The sequence below is a fragment of the Ursus arctos genome, unplaced genomic scaffold (assembly GCF_023065955.2).
Source record: "Ursus arctos isolate Adak ecotype North America unplaced genomic scaffold, UrsArc2.0 scaffold_19, whole genome shotgun sequence".
Classification (NCBI taxonomy): Eukaryota; Metazoa; Chordata; class Mammalia; order Carnivora; family Ursidae; genus Ursus; species Ursus arctos.
The window spans coordinates 49258535-49275244 of NW_026622863.1; the positions used below are offsets into that span (position 1 = coordinate 49258535).

At 59.2% G+C, this 16710-nt stretch overlaps 2 protein-coding genes and 1 long non-coding RNA gene across 11 annotated transcripts; 2 read left to right on the forward strand and 1 right to left on the reverse strand.

Annotated features, from left to right (window-relative positions):
• The first annotated feature begins 332 nt into the window (after positions 1–332).
• CCDC9 (coiled-coil domain containing 9) lies at positions 333–14316 on the forward strand. Of its 9 annotated transcripts, XM_044378173.3 has the most exons (15): positions 333–428; positions 2338–2411; positions 2561–2665; positions 4299–4400; positions 4597–4845; positions 6345–6428; positions 6522–6695; positions 7726–7907; positions 9992–10038; positions 10145–10277; positions 10732–10822; positions 10910–11333; positions 11669–11761; positions 12701–12750; positions 13322–14316. In XM_044378173.3, exons 2-15 carry the CDS (start codon positions 2409–2411, stop codon positions 13337–13339), a joined length of 1755 nt encoding a protein of 584 aa, XP_044234108.2. In that variant the 5' UTR covers positions 333–428; positions 2338–2408; the 3' UTR covers positions 13340–14316. The 9 variants fall into 9 exon arrangements, with proteins under 9 accessions (XP_044234108.2, XP_044234110.2, XP_057170499.1 ...); XM_044378175.3 differs by lacking the exon at positions 11669–11761; XM_057314516.1 differs by lacking the exon at positions 11669–11761 and having other exon boundaries at positions 10910–11153.
• LOC130544144 (uncharacterized) lies at positions 5804–13236 on the reverse strand. Its single transcript, XR_008960162.1, has 2 exons — positions 13022–13236; positions 5804–8380 (listed from the first exon to the last, which is right to left on the reverse strand). It is a non-coding gene; the product is annotated as an uncharacterized LOC130544144 (long non-coding RNA).
• A 59-nt stretch (positions 14317–14375) lies between the features above and the next one.
• On the forward strand, positions 14376–15793 carry INAFM1 (InaF motif containing 1). The gene has a single exon (XM_026481971.4). The coding sequence runs from the start codon at positions 14409–14411 to the stop codon at positions 14823–14825; it is 417 nt and encodes a 138-aa protein (XP_026337756.2). The 5' UTR covers positions 14376–14408; the 3' UTR covers positions 14826–15793.
• Positions 15794–16710: the final 917 nt, after the last annotated feature.

The window sequence follows — 16710 nt, forward strand, 5'->3', positions numbered from 1 at the left end:
TCTAAGGTTTCACTGGCAGGAGGGTGAGGGGTTTCCCACCCACCCCCAGCACAAGCCTGGCAGGTCAGTCTGCCAGGAGTCATTGCCCCGTGCCTGGTACCTATTTATTGGAACCAGGAAAGAGGAAGCAGGTAAAGGCCAGAGAGAGGATGATGTGTCCTTTCCCTGGAAGGAGGTAATCTAGGCCAAACGAAGTTAAGCAAGCTTCCAGAACACCCTTGCGGACCACCTAGACACACTCCCGCCCGCACCCTCGGCGGCGCGGCGCCTTTAAGGCTCCCGGAAACGGGCCGGCAGGACCGGAAGTGACCCTCTTTAGTTCCCCTCTTCACGTGGTGCGGGCGGGAAGTGACGCGCGCGGCCCGGGAGCTGCGGACGCGGAGGCCGACGGAGCCGGAGTCGCGGACGCCGCGGGGTCTCCGGGACAGGTGACCGGGGGAGGGGGCCGGGAGCGCGCCCGGAGAGGGCGGGGCCTGGCGCCCCACGTGGGGGGAGCGGGAGCGGGTGCGGGCGGGGCAGCGAGGAGCCCGCGGGGCGGGGTCAGAGTACTCTGCGGGGGGCGGGGACTGGACGCCCACATGGGAAGCTAGGCGGGGCGCTGGTGGGGCGGGACGGCGGCGGGTGGGTAGGACCCGGGAGGGCCAGGCTGTGGGCGGGGCCGGGGCGTGGGTGGGCAGATGGGGGTGGGGCTGAAAAGTTGTGCCCGGGCTGGGGGCGGAGCCAAAACATTTCTCGGAGAGCTAGGGGGCGGGGCCGAGACGCTGGACGAACGTGCTGGGGGCGGGGCCAGAAAGTTTTGCCTGAGCTTGAAGTGGGTCCACATCGTCGGCTCGGATTTCCGAGGCTGGCGCGAGGGAGGGGGAGGGGCCAAAAAAGTTGTGGGTGGCAGGGGGCGGGACCAGGGTGCTGGCTGGGAATGCTGGGGGTGGAGCCGGAAAGTTTTGCCGGAGCCCCGGGCGCGGTCACAGCGTCGGCGCGGAAGCTGGAGCCGGAGCCAGAACCTCGGCTGGGGGGGCTGGGGGCGGGGCCATAGTTTGACGCGACGAGGCGGGGCTGGGAAGCAGGGGGCGTGACCGGGAGGTTGGCTGGGCAAATCGGAGGCGGGGCCGGTGTAATAACGCCGGAATAGGGGGCGGGTTCAGGCTCTTGCCTGGGGACCCAGGGGGCGGGCCGGGGGGGGGATTGGCTGGGAAAGTCAGCAGCGGGGTCAGATTAACGACGCGCGTGTGGGCGGGGTCAGAGGTCTAGCGGGAAAGGCGGGGCGAGAAAGTTGATCCTGGCGTGGGGCGGGGCCGTGGCCTTCCGGACCAGGTGGAGGCTGGAGCTTTTTCCTGCAAAGGTACGCGAGGGCCGGCAAGTTTTGTCCGCGCTGGGGCGGGTAGGGTAGTCCTTGGGGAGGTTGAGCCAGGTCCGGGAAGCCTCTCCTGTGGGCACCGGGCTTGTTTTCGGAATCTTTGCGGGGCTGTTGGTGAGGCAGCGGTACCTCTCTCGGGATGTTGAAGGCGGGGCTAGACATCACAGAGGGAGGCGTGGGTTTAAAGTGTTCTCCCAGGGTCGGGGCAACCTGTAGGCACAGGGTTCGAGCTTGTTTTTGTGTGGGGTTATTTTGAACCGTTCCTGGGAAAGAGGTGTATTTAGGGTGTTCACGGGGATGGAGTGGCACCAGGGTGAGACAGAAAGGTGGGCCTAGAATCTTGTACAGATTGGGGGCGAGAAGATGTATCTAAAGCTCTCAGGAAATGGAGGCCTGGGTTAAAATTCCCAGTACTGGGGTGTGGAGGCTGGACTAGAATCTTCCTTTGGAAGGGAGCAGTGTTGGATGTTTCCTTAAGCTGTAAGGTGGGACCAGAACTTTCCCAAGGTGCGTGCAACTCTAGTGTTTTTAAGTAGGGATTGGGTGGGCACAAATGTTTGGGAGGTGGTGGGATTTAAATTTTTCCAAGTAAGGGTTGGGCTAACACAAGAAGAGGGAGTGGGATCGAGGGCTAGAATTCTCTTGGGGGGGGGCCTGGGTGGCACAGCGGTTAAGCGTCTGCCTTCGGCTCAGGGCGTGATCCCGGCGTTATGGGATCGAGCCCCACATCAGGCTCCTCCGCTATGAGCCTGCTTCTTCCTCTCCCACTCCCCCTGCTGTGTTCCTTCTCTCGCTGGGTGTCTCTGTCTCTGTTGAATAAATAAATAAATAAAATCTTAAAAAAAAAAAAAAGAATTCTCTTGGGGGTGCAAGTGGTGTGGTGTTTATGTGCATGTGTGTTTGAGAGGAGTCCCCAGTGTGGGTGAGATGGAAGCAGACTGGGGAGGCATTGGCCTTAGTCCTTCTTTTCTCTCTGCCCTCAGGAATCCCCAGTGCTGTGTCCACATTCTACAGGGGAGGTTTGCTGGGACACTGGCCCCAGCTTGCCAGTGGAATGGTGAGATGGAAAGTGGGGTCTCTGGAATCTGACTTTTGGGTCAGAGGGCTTGGGAGGAGGGGACCCAAGACTCAGACCCTGGATCGAATGGCACTGGGGTGGTTATAGGTTTTCTTTTTTACTGTCTCTCAACTGTTTCCTTCTCTCAGTCAGCCACACTGGATCTGAAATCGAAGGAGGAGAAGGATGCTGAGTTGGACAAGAGGATCGAGGCCCTTCGGCGAAAGAATGAGGCCCTCATCCGGCGCTACCAGGTGCCCTAGCCCCGCCCTGGGAGACCCCATCCCCTCTCCTCCCCGCAGTGAGTTTCCCTCACCTCTCCCTTCCTTCAAACCTTTTCATGGCTCCCCATCACTCTCAGGATAAAAGCCAAAGGCCTTAGCCTCCCATTCCTTCCTTCATTCCATCATTCCATCATTCATACATGAATACCCACCAGGGTCTTTACTGCCAGGCTCTAGGCTGAGTGTTGCTGGGGATATAGCTCTGACTGAGACAGCCCTGAGGTCATTCCAGACTTGACAGTCCAGAGTTCACAATCCAGTGGGAGCAGAGACCGTTCTTCAGGCAGTGATGACTCAGAGTGGGCTGGGTTGGGCTGCAGGAGTTCAGGGGTGTGGGGGGCCCAGAGGGTGCTCTTCATCCAGTCTGGGGGATATTAGACAGGGCTTCCCAGAGGAGGAGATTTGAGACCTGAAGGGTGAGTTAGCCAGCTATAAAGAAGAGCCGAATGTGTTTCAAGCAGAGGTAACAGTTTGTGCAAAAACTCGGAGCTTAAAGTTGGAGGGTCAGTGGAGGGATATTGACTCTGGCAGCCAGGCTGAGAGTGTGGACTTTCTCTGGAGGGCACTGGGGAACCCTGGAGGGCTTTGAGCAGGAGTGGGATCAGGTCAGAATCGTGTTTTAGGAAGAGCCCCCTGGCTGCTCTGTGGTGTCGGGTGGGAGGAGGTGATACCGGAGCCCAGAGACCAAGGAGGAAGGAGAGGATGTGCCTGGCCCCGGACACGGCTGTTGGGAGGGCTCAGGGACAGGCGGTGGTGGAGGTGGGGAGGAGAAGGGAGGGGCCAGGATGCAGCCCAGGTCCTTGCCAAAAGTGCCAGAGTATTTGGCAGGGCTGTTCCAGAGAAGTGACCTGGAAAGAAGAGTGGGTTTCATTTATTCATATTTCATGCATTCATTCATTACTTAAAAAAAAAAAAGCATATCAAGTTTCTGTTGTGTGTTTCAGATTGTTCTAGGTTTGGGGTATACATCAGTGAACAAAATAGCCAGATTCCCTTGTCTTCAGGCAGCTTCTGTTGCAAGGGGGAAGGCAGACAATAGGCAAAATACATATAATGCCAGGTACTGAACAGGGGAAGGGCCAAGAGAATGGCAGGGGAGGTGGTTTCTGTAAGCTGGACAGGGAAGGCCTCTCCGAGAAGGGGACATTTCAGGAGCAGAAACCTGAAGGAGGTGAAGGACCGAAGGCTCTTTGGGGGAAGAGTGTTCCCAGCAGAGGGGACAGTAGGTGCAAAGGCCCTGAGGCAGGTCTGAGCCTGGTATGTTCCAGGAACAGTGAGAAAAGCAGAGTGAGTGATGGGGGAGAAGAAGGGGAGAGGGTGAGGGCTGAGGTCAGAGTAGTCATGAGGCCAAACCCCGTAGGGCCCCGTAGGCTGTGGGGAAGCCTTTGGCTCCTGCTCAGAGATGGGTACCACGGGAGGCTTCTGAGCAGGGGAATAGTGTGGTGCGGTGAGGGGGAAGATGCTGAAGTGACCAGCTTTCTTGCCTGGAGCTCAGGAGAGAGGCCTAGGTGGGGGCTAATCTTGGGGGAAGTTCAGGGGGCTGTGGGAATCCGTCTGGCGCCAGGAGCCCTGATGCTCTCCTCCTGCTGATGTTTGCTCCTAGGAGATTGAGGAGGACCGGAAAAAAGCTGAACTCGAGGGAGTAGCCGTGACAGCTCCCCGGAAGGGCCGCTTGGTGGAGAAGGAGAATGTGGCAGTTGAGGCGGTGAGCTCCACACTGGGGTGGGGGGACCCATCAGGACAGGGAGGGGGTGAGAGTTGAGACCTGGGGCCTGAGAGCCCTCCCATGCCAGCTGCCCCAGCCCTGTGGGCAGCCTCAGATCTCACAGCTGCCCTCTGGGCTTGGGTGTCCTAGTCTCCTCATCCCAGTGACTGTACTTTTCCTCCCTTCCCTCCTCCAGGAGAAGAACTTGGGTCCCTCTCGGAGGTCTCCTGGGACCCCGCGACCCCCAGGGGCCAGCAAGGGAGGCCGGACGCCCCCCCAGCAAGGAGGCCGGGCAGGCATGGGCTGGGCGGCCCGCAGCTGGGAGGACAGTTCTGGGGAACAGCCTCGAGGAGGAGCTGGGGGCCGCGGCCGGAGGGGCCGGGGCAGGGGGTCCCCTCATCTCTCCGGAGCTGGAGATGCCTCAGCTGCCGACCGCAAATCTAAGGTAGAAGCCCGGGGCAGTCCGGAGTCATCTGGCGGAGGCTCTTACTGTGTCTTTGGTCCTACTCTCAAATGGACCGGTGTCCGTTTGTCCGTCTTTCTCAGTCTCTCCCATCGAGTTTTTCAGTGCCTCCGTTTGCTTTTTCTCTCATTCCTCCCTCCCTCCCTCCCTCCCCCTGACCAGTGCTTCTGCACTCTCCCTGTCTTTTTATCTCCCCTTGTTTCACTCTGTCTGCTGCATGCTCCCCGCCCCCAGCCTTCTCTTGCCCTGTCTCTTTCCTCTCTCCTTCTGGCGCAGTGTTTCTGTCCAGTACAGCTATGCACGCGCACTCCTTTTTTCGCTCTGTCTTACTCTGTCTTGAAGCCTGGATGTATTCGTGGGGAGCAGTAATGTTCTCACCGTAACTGCTCTCCTGCCCTGATGCGCAGGTCAGTGGGCTGGGAGGCTGGCTCGCGGAGTGGCTCAGGGCCCACCATGGACTTGGGGTCGACTTGGTTTGATTAGTTCCCTGTCCTTGGGCAGCTCACTTCCCCCTGGGAGCCTCTGGGTTCTCAGGGGAATAATAATTAGGTTTCAAGGGTATTGGGAGCGTTCTGGGACGTCAGGCATTGACATCCTCAGAGGAAACGCTTGGAGAACATCACTTACGGATGTTTTATGGTTTGTACACGTTAAGCTGCCGTCCCCGAAAGACCTCAAAATACCATGGCTTAACCCAAGTGGAAGTTGAATATTTCTCTCCCGTGTGCCGAGCCCTGGGGATGAAAATGTCCTCTCCAGCAGCTTGGCCGTGTGCTCATCTAAAATTCTGTTGCCACGGAAGAAGGGGAGAACGGATTGTGGGGCGGGGGGTCACCTCGCCATCTGCCAAGTTATTACTGCTATTCCTGGCATCATTTCTGTGGCAGTCACGGCGTGTCGGGGTCCCCAGCTCCTCTTCCAGGTTCAGTACTCCCCTAGAAAGATTGACAGCTGAGATTTATTACAATGCGAAACCGAGGGGAGAAGGCGCAGGGGATGACGTCTGGAGGGGATCAGGTGTGGGTTCCCGAGTGTTCTCTTCGCTGTAGCCACACCTCACGGTGCCCTTAATTCCTCTGGTGTTGAATCGTGACGACACCTGTGAAGGGCTGGCTACTAGGGACTCCCTGGAGACCATCTACCTGGGGTTTTTATTGGGTGCTCGTCACGTAGGTCCCCTCTGCCTCGTACAAACCCAAATTCCAGACCCCAGAAGGAAAGCAGGTGTTCAGCTGTACCATCCCGTTTGCACAGACAGCCGAGGCACCTTGAGCCCCCTTTAGAGCTAACCTTTGCCCAGGAACATGCTGGGAGCTGAATTCCCAGATGCCAGCCGAGAGCCGGCCTTGCAAGCAGGCCTGTCTGTGGAGAGTCTCAGGCCTGCTGTGGTCATTCTTCTGCGCAGATGCTAACACACGCCTGGGTCGTGCAGTTCTTCCTGACCCCCGGCGTGTCTGTCTCTGTGTTCTACCTGCCACCAGGAGTGGGAGGAGCGGCGGCGGCAGAACATCGAGAAGATGAACGAGGAGATGGAGAAGATTGCGGAGTACGAGCGCAATCAGCGGGTCAGTGCCGTGGGTATCCCGTGGCGGGGCGGAGCGGCCGGGGCCCTGGTGAGCCCTCCAACCCCCGCCCCCCGCAACTCCCTGTGCCCGCAGGAAGGTGTGCTGGAGCCCAACCCGGTGCGGAACTTCCTGGACGACCCCCGGCGACGCAGTGGGCCCCTCGAGGAGCCTGAGCGGGACCGCCGGGAAGGCAGCCGCCGGCACGGGCGCAACTGGGGGGGCCCCGACTTCGAGCGGGTGCGCTGTGGCCTGGAGCAGGAGCGGCAGGTAGGTGCCGGCGGCTGGGACACCAGTCTGCAGCCGGTCTGTCCTTCCTGTGGCATATGTTGATCGGGGGTGTGCCCGAGCGCCGGGCCCAGTAGGGGCCAAGACAGCAGGGAGGGGCAGCCTCCCCACCCCGTCTTTCAGCCCTAAGCTGATGGTCTGTTCTTGTGCAGGCACCATGGGGCTTTCCTCTTAGAGCTTTATGGCACCTTTTGGACGATGTTCTCTCTTGCTCACGTCAGTGATGTTTATTGGGACCTTTTGGGCGCTGGACGCAGGCAGGCTCAGGTGCTATGGCTGAGTCTTGTTTTGTTGTTGTTTTTGTTTGTTTGTGTTTTTAAGATTTTATTTATTTGACGGGTGTCTGTCTTCAGCTCAGGTCATGATCCCAGGGTCCTGGGATCGAGCCCTACATCGGGCTCCCTGCTCAGCAGGAAGCCTGCTTTTCCCTCTCCCACTCCCCCTGCTTGTGTTCCCTCTCTTGCCGTGTTTCTCTCTGTCAAATAAATAAATTAAATCTTAAAAAAAAGAAGATTTATTTGAAAGAGAGAGCACGAGCGGGGAGGGGGTAGAGGGAGAGTGGGAAGCAGACTCCCCGCTGAGCAGGGAGCCCGACGAGGGACTCGATCCCGGGACCCTGAGATATGACCTGAGCCAAAAGCAGGCGCTTAACGACTGAGCCACCCAGGCGCCCACTGGGACTGAGTCTTAAGGCCAAGCCCCTGCCCTGATGAAATTGATTGGGGGGGGGCACTGTATAGACGAACATACAGTAGGGTGTCAGGGAGCGCCAGACGTTGTGAAGAAAGATCCAGCAGGGAGAGGGGATAGAGTGGGATGCTACTTCAGAGACACATCTGGGATGGTCTCTCTCTGTGGAGGTGCCACGTGAGCAGACCTGGTTCCAGCCTCCGCTCTGTCGCCTCCCCCGTGACCTTGAGCACGGCCCTACTTCAGAGCAGTGGGCATGGGGGAGGCTGGTGTGGGCCGGCTTGGGGAACGGGGCCCTGACTGCCTGTCTGTGGGTGGGCAGGGCCGCCGGGCCGGCCTGGGTGGCACTGGTGACATGACGCTGTCCATGACGGGCCGGGAGCGGTCGGAGTACCTGCGCTGGAAGCAGGAGAGGGAGAAGATTGACCAGGAGCGGCTGCAGAGACACCGCAAGCCCACCGGCCAGTGGCGGCGGGAGTGGGATGCTGAGAAGACTGAGGGGATGTGAGTGTCCCCTCTGCTTGCCCCTGTCTGGCTCCTTGACCTTGACCCTGACTTACTCCTTTGTCTCTCTGTGGTGTCCCGCCGTGTGTATCCGTTAGCAGTCGCTGTGCTGTGTAAACCACGACCAACTCCGGCGTATAAAACCATTTCTTTTCTTTCTTTCTTTTTTCCTTTTAAAGACCATTTCTTTCTTATGTGTTCACAGGCAGCCGGGTTTGGCTGATCCAGGCTGGGCTTTAAGCTGTGGGTCCAGCTGGGCTTGGCTCCCCAGTGCAGGCTCAGCTCAGTTCTGCTCCCTGTGGGTTCATTCTGGGGTTCAGGCGGGAACCGCTCTCCGGAGAAGGTGCCGGTCATGGCATTGGCAGATGTGCGGGAGGGAGGTGGACACACTTCCCATTCTGTTAGCGACAGACCCAGCTGCTCTCATCGGTGGTAGTGCGGTAGTGTCCTGGCCAAGGGCACGGAAGGAAATTCTGAACAAGGAAGGCGTGAGGAAGGGCGAACAGTGATTAGACCTTGAAATCGCACCCCTGCCCCCAACCCAAACTGCTTATCCAGGTGGCACTTTGACCCTTATCTGACCGGGTCCCCTTTCGGGTCCCAGGAAACATCCAGTTAGTCCAACTTAAAGCGAAGCTCTAGTCTGTGTCATTGACAGGAAGGCCAACTTTCGTACCAAAAAGCCGGCCAATAGCAATCTTAAGATCTGCAGCTGTAGTTTATTTATTTTATTTTATTTTTTTAGAGCGCGAGAGTGGGAGCTGGGGGAGGGGCAGAGGGGGAGAGAGAGAGAAATCCTCAGACTGTCTGTGGAGTGCAGAGCCCCACACGGGGCTCAATCCCACGACCCCAAGTTCATGACTGGAGCCGAGATCAAGAGTCAGACACCCAACCGACTGAGCCACCCGGGCGCCCCTACTGTTGTCATTTTTATGGCGTCCCGTACCCTTTGCTGCTTTGGAAGTTTTCACGCCGGTCACGTTTATCGTTGGCGCTGGCTGGAGAGAGAGGCTGTTGTCTGTGTGCCCAGTGGTCAGAGCATTCGTTTGTGGATTGTGAGCCAAGCTTGTGCAAGTGTGAGGAATACTTTGCACAGATACTGTAGCTGATCTGAGGCTTTTAGGGAGACGTTCTCAGGGTTAAGAGCGAGAGTAAGTCATGGTTTATCCTCTTGTGTCCCAAAGGCAGCCTGCAGCAAGTCTCATTAATGCACGCGTGCTTTGATTTCGTCAGCAAATGTTTCTTTTTTAAAAAAAGATTTTATTTATTTGAGAGAGAGCGCACAGGCCAGGGGAGGGGCATAGGGAGAGGGAGAAGCAGGCTCTCCACCGAGCAGGATGCCCCAGGAGGGACTCGATCCCAGGACCCTGGGATTATGACCTGAGCTGAAGGCAGCTGCTTAACCGACTGAGCCAGTCGGCAGATATTTATTGAGTCCCTCCTCTGTGTCATGAAAGGTGATGGGGATACAGTAGTGAACAAAACACTTCTGCCTTCTGGGAACCTAGAGTCTAGTTGGAAAGGTGGGCACTAGATCCAGTGGCGGGTCACGAAGAACAGCGAACAAGAGTACAGAGAGGGATGGAGGCTCTTGTTTTAGACTTCGGTGATATGTATATAATAATACGTGATTACTTTAGACAAGTGTTTTGGAGGGTCTGAGCTGAGTCCTGGAGAGAGGTGAGGGTGCAGGCCACTGAAAGGTCTGGGGAAGTGTCCCAGGAAAAGCAGGTGCAAAGGCCCTGAGGCAGGAGCTCTGTGTGGTAGGAGACTCTGCTTAGCCGGGGAGATGGAAGACAGTGATAGGAATTGAGTCCAGACCGGAAACTGGGGGTCATGTGCTTTCTAAATTTTTGTTTCCAGTGGTCAAATACTGAGTTTTTTCTCTCTGTATTTGTCACTACAATGTCAAGTTTGCTTCTTGTCCATCACCTGATCCTGTCTGCTTTCTAATCAGTAACCCCCTCTGGTTGACCATCTCTCCTTCTATGATCTTGATTTCTGACCCTGGCCCCCATCTCTCTCCCTACCCCTCTTGCTCCTGCTGTTCCCCCAGCTGTGTTCTCACCCCCTCTTGTCCCCAGGTTCAAGGATGGCCCAGCTGCTGCCCTTGAGCCATCCCACCGCTATGGTGAGTAGGTGTCCTCAGGTGGGGGGGGGGCAGCTGGCAGGGCCAGGCATGGGGGTGACTTTGTGCCATGTCCCCCATCCCTGTTTCTTCCTGGGTTCTGTTGCAGATGACCAGGCCTGGACTCGGCCCCCCAAGCCCCCTACTTTCAGGGAGTTCCTGTCCCAGCACAAAGCTGAGGTCAGCCGCAGGAGGAGGAAGAGTAGCCGACCCCAGACCAAGGCAGCCCCTCGTGCCTACAGGTGGGGACACCCCTTCCCTTGGTCTGTGAACACCCCACGCCCCCAGCAAGGCTGTTTGGCTCTCTCCACGGTTGTTCTGACTCCTGTATGTGGGGGCAGGTCTGTGCTGTCTCGTCTCTGTCTGTTCTCGGCTACTTGTCTCTCTCTGGGTCAGGCTCTTGCTTTTCGGGAGTTGGGGCCTAGCTCTCTGCTTTATCTCCATCTCTCCCTTTGTCTCCTTTCACTCATTTTCTCTTCTGCAATCTGGTGCCCCTCTGTTTGTCCCTGACAGCTGGGGCCACACGCCCACCATTTCTTCCTCAGCGCTCCAACATTCAGGCTCCTCACCTGGAAACCAACAGCCCCCTCGCGCCCTGAGCTGAATTTTGTAGTTCTTCTCTGGGGAGGACCTGGAGGTGGGAAGCCCTTTCTTCCCAGGCACCCAGGCCTCACCCCTTTTCTCTGTCCCCTCCAGTGACCATGATGACCGCTGGGAGACGAAGGAGGCAGTGTCCCCAGCCCCTGAGGCCCCACAGCCCACTCCACCTGAGGAGACACCCACACAGGTAAGGCGGGCTGTCATCTCTGGGCAGGGGGCGTGGGGGTGCTCAGGGCCCACCCCTTCTCCCCGACCTGCCTTGTGTTCCCCACAGCCGTTCGAGACCCCAGCTCCTCCTGCCCACCGGCCCCCTGAGGATGAGGGGGAGGAGGTCGAGGGGGAGGAGGACGAGGGGGAGGATGAGGAGTGGGAAGACGTGAGTGAGGAAGAGGAGGAAGAGGAGATTGAGGAAGAAGAGGAGGCTGATGAGGAGGAAGAAGAACCAGCCCAAGACCATCAACCCCAAGAGGCTGAGCCCACCGGAAGCCCTACCAGAAGCCGCACCGGAAGTCCCACCGGTGAGCAGGCTGACAAAGAGCAGTCCGGGCCAGAGGAGCCCCCGCCACTGCCCCAGGCCCCTGCCACGCCTTCTAGCCCCTTTTCACCCCCTGGGGACCACCAGCCCGTGTCTGACTGGGGTGAAGAGATGGAGCTGAATTCTCCCCGGGATGCCCACCCGGCCAGTGACCTGTCTGCGGGTGAGGCCTGGCCTTTCGGAAATGCATGAAGCTGGCTGCTTGTGTGTGTGTGCTCGAGGGCTGCACTTGCAGGGGGGAACGTCAGGGGCTGGGCCCCGGGACCCTGTGTGCCCCACCGCCCTGGTGGCTAGGGAGGACAGTCCATGCCTGTCTCTGAAATGCCCCCCCCCCCCTGCTCTGGGCCACAGAGCCCCCTCCCCAATAAAGAGTTCACGTCCTCAAATGATATTCCCCAAGTGTGTCCTTGAACACCCCTCCCCCCTCCCAGGGCCTTCTGTCAGGGTGGGGGGAAATTTGGAGGGGTAGGGGCTTGACTGGGCCTCCCCCTTCCCCAGGAGGTGACCAGCCAGCCCCTGCCTCCCTGGAGAGTGGGCCCAGCCTCCCAGGAACCCAGAAAGCTGAAGAGGAAGGGTCTGAGGCAGCTCCAGGTGGGGGAGTGGATGGGGCCTGAGATGGCCTTCTTCCTTCCTCTTTTTCTCCCTCCGGGGCTTAGGGGAAGGTTTGGGGAGAGTAGGATAGAGTGGAGCTGGGTACGTGGGGGTAGCGGTGGACCTGGGGATAAGGCTACCGTGCTAGGATATTGTGAGACTGGAGGCAAGGTCAAGGGGGTGGAGCTAAGTGGAGAATCTCTGGGGCGCTAGGGTGAGGAGAGGTGAGGAGGTGGAGCCAGGGTGGGGTTGGGATTTGGAGGTGGACCCCAGGGGTTTGAGGAAGTAATCTAAGAGTAATGGGGCGGGGCTAGGTTCAAGGGGCAGGGGCTGAAGGCAGGACTAGGAATTTAAATAGGTCAAAAGTAAGAATGGGAGAGGGGTAGAATCATGGATGTAGCTGTGGGCAGGATTGGAGTTTTGAGGTCTAACCAAGTAGGGTAAATTAGAATAGAAATGCAGATTCCATTAGAATGTCCGGCCCAACCCCGTCTCCACCTCCATCACCGCAAGCCAGGTTGCCAACCAGGGACCTTCCCAGGAGCGGGGTTAGAGTCTGGGGCAGAGCCAAGGAAGATCTGGTCAGCACTCTGGTGGGCAAGGGCAGAGAGGGACAGGTTCAATAGGGCGAGCGTGATGGAATTAGTTTATGCCCGTGGGAGCGTGCGGGGGCGGCTGGGGTGCGAGAGGACAGAGTTTAGGGTGACCATAATCTCGCTATCCCAGATGATTTTTCTCGATTGTAAACAGGGTTCTGTTGGGGTGCATGCAGCTTGTGGGTCCCCTGTGAAGATTAAAGGAGTCTGAGGCCCATAGACCACTTAGCTCAGGGCGACTGCAGCCGGGCTCAGTTGGGATCAGAGACGGAACTGGACGGAGGGTGTCCGGGTGGAGGGTGGGGGGACCGTCCCCTCCGCTGACTGCCCCTTCTCTCCCCAGAGGCGGGCACCGAAGGCCAGGAGACCGCGGAGATCACCGACTTCCAGAGGGTGCGTTTCTGCAAGGTGGTGGCGGCCGCTCCGCCACCGGGGGCCGCCCGCTGACTGCGCCCGCCGACTGTGGCCTCCGCGCTCTGCACTAACCTCCCGCCGCCTTGCTCCTCTGTCCTCTGCTTCCGTCACACTCCCGCCAGGAGAGGGTTAAATGTAAGGGGGGCGGAGCCAGGGACAGTGAACGGGGTGGGGCCAGGGCAATAGTCCAGTCTCACAAATCGGGGGCGCCGTGGCACCGGGAGGGCTGAGACGCCCCCGAGTTACCCACCTAATGGAAGCCATGGGGGGCTAGGTGCCGGTCCCCAGGCCTAGATTGCCGCCTCCTGGAGTTTATTTCTGGGGCCTGGCCGATAGCGGGTGACTCTTCCACAGGACTCGGAATTACTTGGCCACCGGCCCCGTCTCTTATTAAACGCAGTGCTTCCGCTAACCTTTGAACTGTGTTTCTGGCAGGGCAGGCTGGGTTGCTGTGCTTGGCGGGCTTTTCCGTGGCGGAAGAGGCGGGAGGAAGGGGTCTTCCTTCCTCCACTACCCTGATACGTCTTCCTCCCCCCCCCCCCTCCCGCAGGCCTCCCCGAATTCCTGAAGACGCTGCTGGGAGGGGACTGACGCTTCCCCGCCTTGATGGGGTGGGGGTGGCAGGAGGGGGTTAGTCTGGATTCCCAGGCTGCGCTCTCTGCTCCCCGGAGACCGCTCTGGATCCCATGGCTTTAGGGAGAGGGAGAAATTCAGGGTGGTGGGGAGGAGTTGGGGAAGGGGCGTGATTGGGTTGTGGGGCAGAGCTGGAGCTTCGGGGTGTGTTTAGACCTCAGGACACTAAGTACTAAGAAGGTCTCGCCGGGGGCGTGGTTAGGATGCCTGGGCGGGGCCAGAATTCTGGTGGATGGAGTTAGAACATAGGACGCCCGTAGATGTGGGATGGGGCCGCGAGAGCCGGTTAGGATGGGAGTTCCTGATGCGGGTGTGGGGTTCAGCCCTCGGTCGAGGGCGCGTTCAGTACGGTGCTAGAACCAGTGGAGTGAGGCGGAGGAAAGTCTGGACTAGAGAGCGTGGATCTAGGGAGAAAAGTGGGTGCCTTCGAATGCTAGAGTCGAGTCTGATTCAGAGAAAGGCAAGTTAGAAGCGGAGCGGGCCTGCGGCTAAGGAAGGGGGGGGGTTGCTTCGTGAGGCCTGAACCTCGCAAGGTCGTGGGGCTCGGAGGCGGGTCTAGATGCCCGGGAGAAGTCTGAGCCCCGAAAAGGGACGAGGTTAGGGCTGGGGGAGGAGGCCAGAAAGGGGAGGGTGGGGCCAGGCGCTGGGCGGGCTCGCGGGTAAGAGGTGTGGGCATCACACCGAAGCCTGGCGGTAGTCGAAAGAGCAGAGAGCTGTCTTCGCAGGCCTGGGGCGGGGTCAGAGCTAAGTGAGGGGTGGGGTCGGAACACTAGTTAAGCCTTAGCTTGTAATGGTTGGCTGGAGAATGGCGAGGGGGAGGGCCCAGAGCGCGGAGGAGACCCGCCCTCTCGGGGGCGTGACTATGCTGGCGGGGGCGGGGTTGGACGAGGTAGACTTAGAACGCGGAGGCGGTCCTCTGAGGGGGTGGGTCTGGGGAGGGGCGGGCCCAGGGGCGGGGGCGGGGCCTGCGCGGGCCGCTGCGCGGAGCCCAGTGGGCTGCGGGGATGCGGGGCACGAGCTGCGTGGGCGGCGGCGGCGAGAGCCCGGGTGGCGCCGGGCTGAGCGAAGGCCCGCGGGGCCGCTGGCTGCGCCTCGCCCCGGTCTGCGCCTACTTCCTCTGCGTCTCGTTGGCTGCCGTGCTGCTCGCCGTCTACTACGGTCTCATCTGGGTTCCCACGCGGCCCCCCGCGGGCCCCGGCGGCCCGCCGCCCAGCGCGCAGTCCCCTCCGTGCGCCGCCCGTCCGGGCGCGCCGCCTGCCCCGGCGCCCGCCGCTGCCTCGGTCTCCTGCCTCTTGGGAGCCCCCGGCGGGCCTCGACCCCAGCTCGAGCTGCCGCTCAGCCGCCGCCGCCGCCACAGCGACCCCAGCCGCCGTCCGAACCGCCAGACACCCAGGGAGACGCCGGAGGCCTCGGGGGGGTGAGGACCTGGGTAACCCTCCCTTCCACCCCAAGCTGGATCGCCGGCCCTCGAGAGCCCGGCGCCCCCACGGCGGATGCTCCGTTACCCGGTTGGGCCCGGGCTCCCTCTTCATGACATCGCCTAGCGTCTCCGGAGTCGTCATCCAGAAGAATGGGGGGGCCAAGGGGAGCTGGCCCGGTGCCTCGCTCCTCTGCCGTCAGGCCGGGGTCCTCCATCATCTGGCAGACCCCATCCTGACCTCTGCCTCCTGACACCCTCTGTAGGATTCTGAGTACGAGCCCATAGCCCACCGTTCTCCTCTCTGAATCTCCGTGTCCATATGTCCCCCTGCAATAAACTCCAGCCCCAACTGTCTGGTGCTGTGTTTGTTGTATTGTTTGCGAGATGTCTCCCCTTTCAAGTTTGTGAAGGGAAGGTCTTCTGGCGTCTGATCTTTGTCTCTCTTGCCCTGGTGGGTTGGGTGGATTCTCCCCTGACCTGGGTGGTGGTGAGGGATGGGGGGCGGTCCTTCTCCCATCGCCATCATGTCGTTTTGGGGGGGGAGAGGAGGCTTATCTGCAACAGGGCAGTTGAAGGTCAGACAGTGTGAAGGACTTCTCAGCTTTCTGTTTACCTGGAGCAGAAGAGGAGTGCGTTTGGAGAGAAGCAGAGGGTCTGCCCTCCTATCAACAGCACAGGAGATGAGGAGAGAGGTGGGATGATTTCAGGCAAGATTTGGGGTTTGGGGGGATTGTGACTAGTATAATTACAGTGTCAGGGACAGAAGTTAAGTCACCCTGAGATGTCAGGATGCTGCTGGGAGGGAATGAGGCCTTCGTCCTGGGGTCTGAGAGATGAGGGTGGACAGGGGTGGTGGTGATGGGCTTCTCTGCCTCCCTGGAAATCACAGAGGAAGTTCTCAGCACTGCACTGCCTTTGAAGATGAATACAACCTCTCTGGTCTGCAATGCTCCTGGTAGACCGAGGCAGAGAAACTCAGGTCCTGCTGAAGGAGCCAAAGGTAGTTGAATCTATCTTCCTACTTGGAAGACTGAGGCCTGGCTCTGGGCTGGGCATTGGGCCCTATAGGCAGGAAGTAAAGTTTTCCTGTCTAGCCTCCTCCCTTGAACTGGAGACTTTCCCAGAAGAGTGAAGCTGAGCCTCCTCCCTCAGGCTGGGACATCTGTGGATAAGGACCCAGCTGAGAATGTCAGTCATTCTGGTTTCCTCCCTTCTACTGGTCCAGCACCATTTCCCAGAGGGGGTCTCCAGACTGAAGGGGAACCCAAGAACCCAGCACCCCTTTATAGTTAGCACAGGTGATGGTTAAAGGGCACTGACTTTGGGGCCGAGATGCCCAGATTCAAATTCCCGCTCTTCCTCTCACTAGCTGTGTGACCTTGGGCAGGTTCCTCAACCTTCCTGATCCTGTAAAACGAAGGTGATAATAGCACTGACAGTGTTTCCGTGCGGATTAAATAAGCTAGTGATCTGCAACCTTTCGAACAGCATCACATGTTCTTTCTCTCCACCCACCTCTGTCCCTCAGGGATTCAAAAACCACAGCCTGGACCCCACGGGATATCAAGCCAGCCCAGAGCTTCTGGACACCAGCAAGTGGTGAGTCGGAGATGGGGACTGCTGCATCGCTGTTCCCTTTGGGCTCTCTTTCTAGCTTCCCGCGCTCTTCTCCCCAGCTCCATTTCTCCCCATTCCTCAATTTCTCTCCCTGTCTCTGTGTCTCCCTCTCAGCCCTCCTCTCTCCCCCTCCTCTCGTCTGTCTCCACCTCTCTGTCTCTCCCTGACCTGTCTCAGTGTGGTCTCTGCCTCCGTCCCTCCCTCGGCTCTCTCTGACTCACTCTCCCGCCTCCGTCACCCCCCTCCCCGGCTCTCTCTCCATTTCTTCT

Excerpts from the sequence above, each read along its gene's own strand:
- CCDC9 (XM_044378177.3), top strand. Across the intron at positions 6,696-7,725 it reads GCCTGGAGCAGGAGCGGCAG|GGCCGCCGGGCCGGCCTGGG; the intron begins GTAGGTGCCGGC and ends GTGGGTGGGCAG. Across the intron at positions 11,762-12,700 it reads AGGGTCTGAGGCAGCTCCAG|AGGCGGGCACCGAAGGCCAG; the intron begins GTGGGGGAGTGG and ends TTCTCTCCCCAG.
- INAFM1 (XM_026481971.4), top strand. The coding sequence starts at position 14,409 with ATGCGGGGCACGAGCTGCGTGGGCGGCGGCGGCGAGAGCCCGGGTGGC.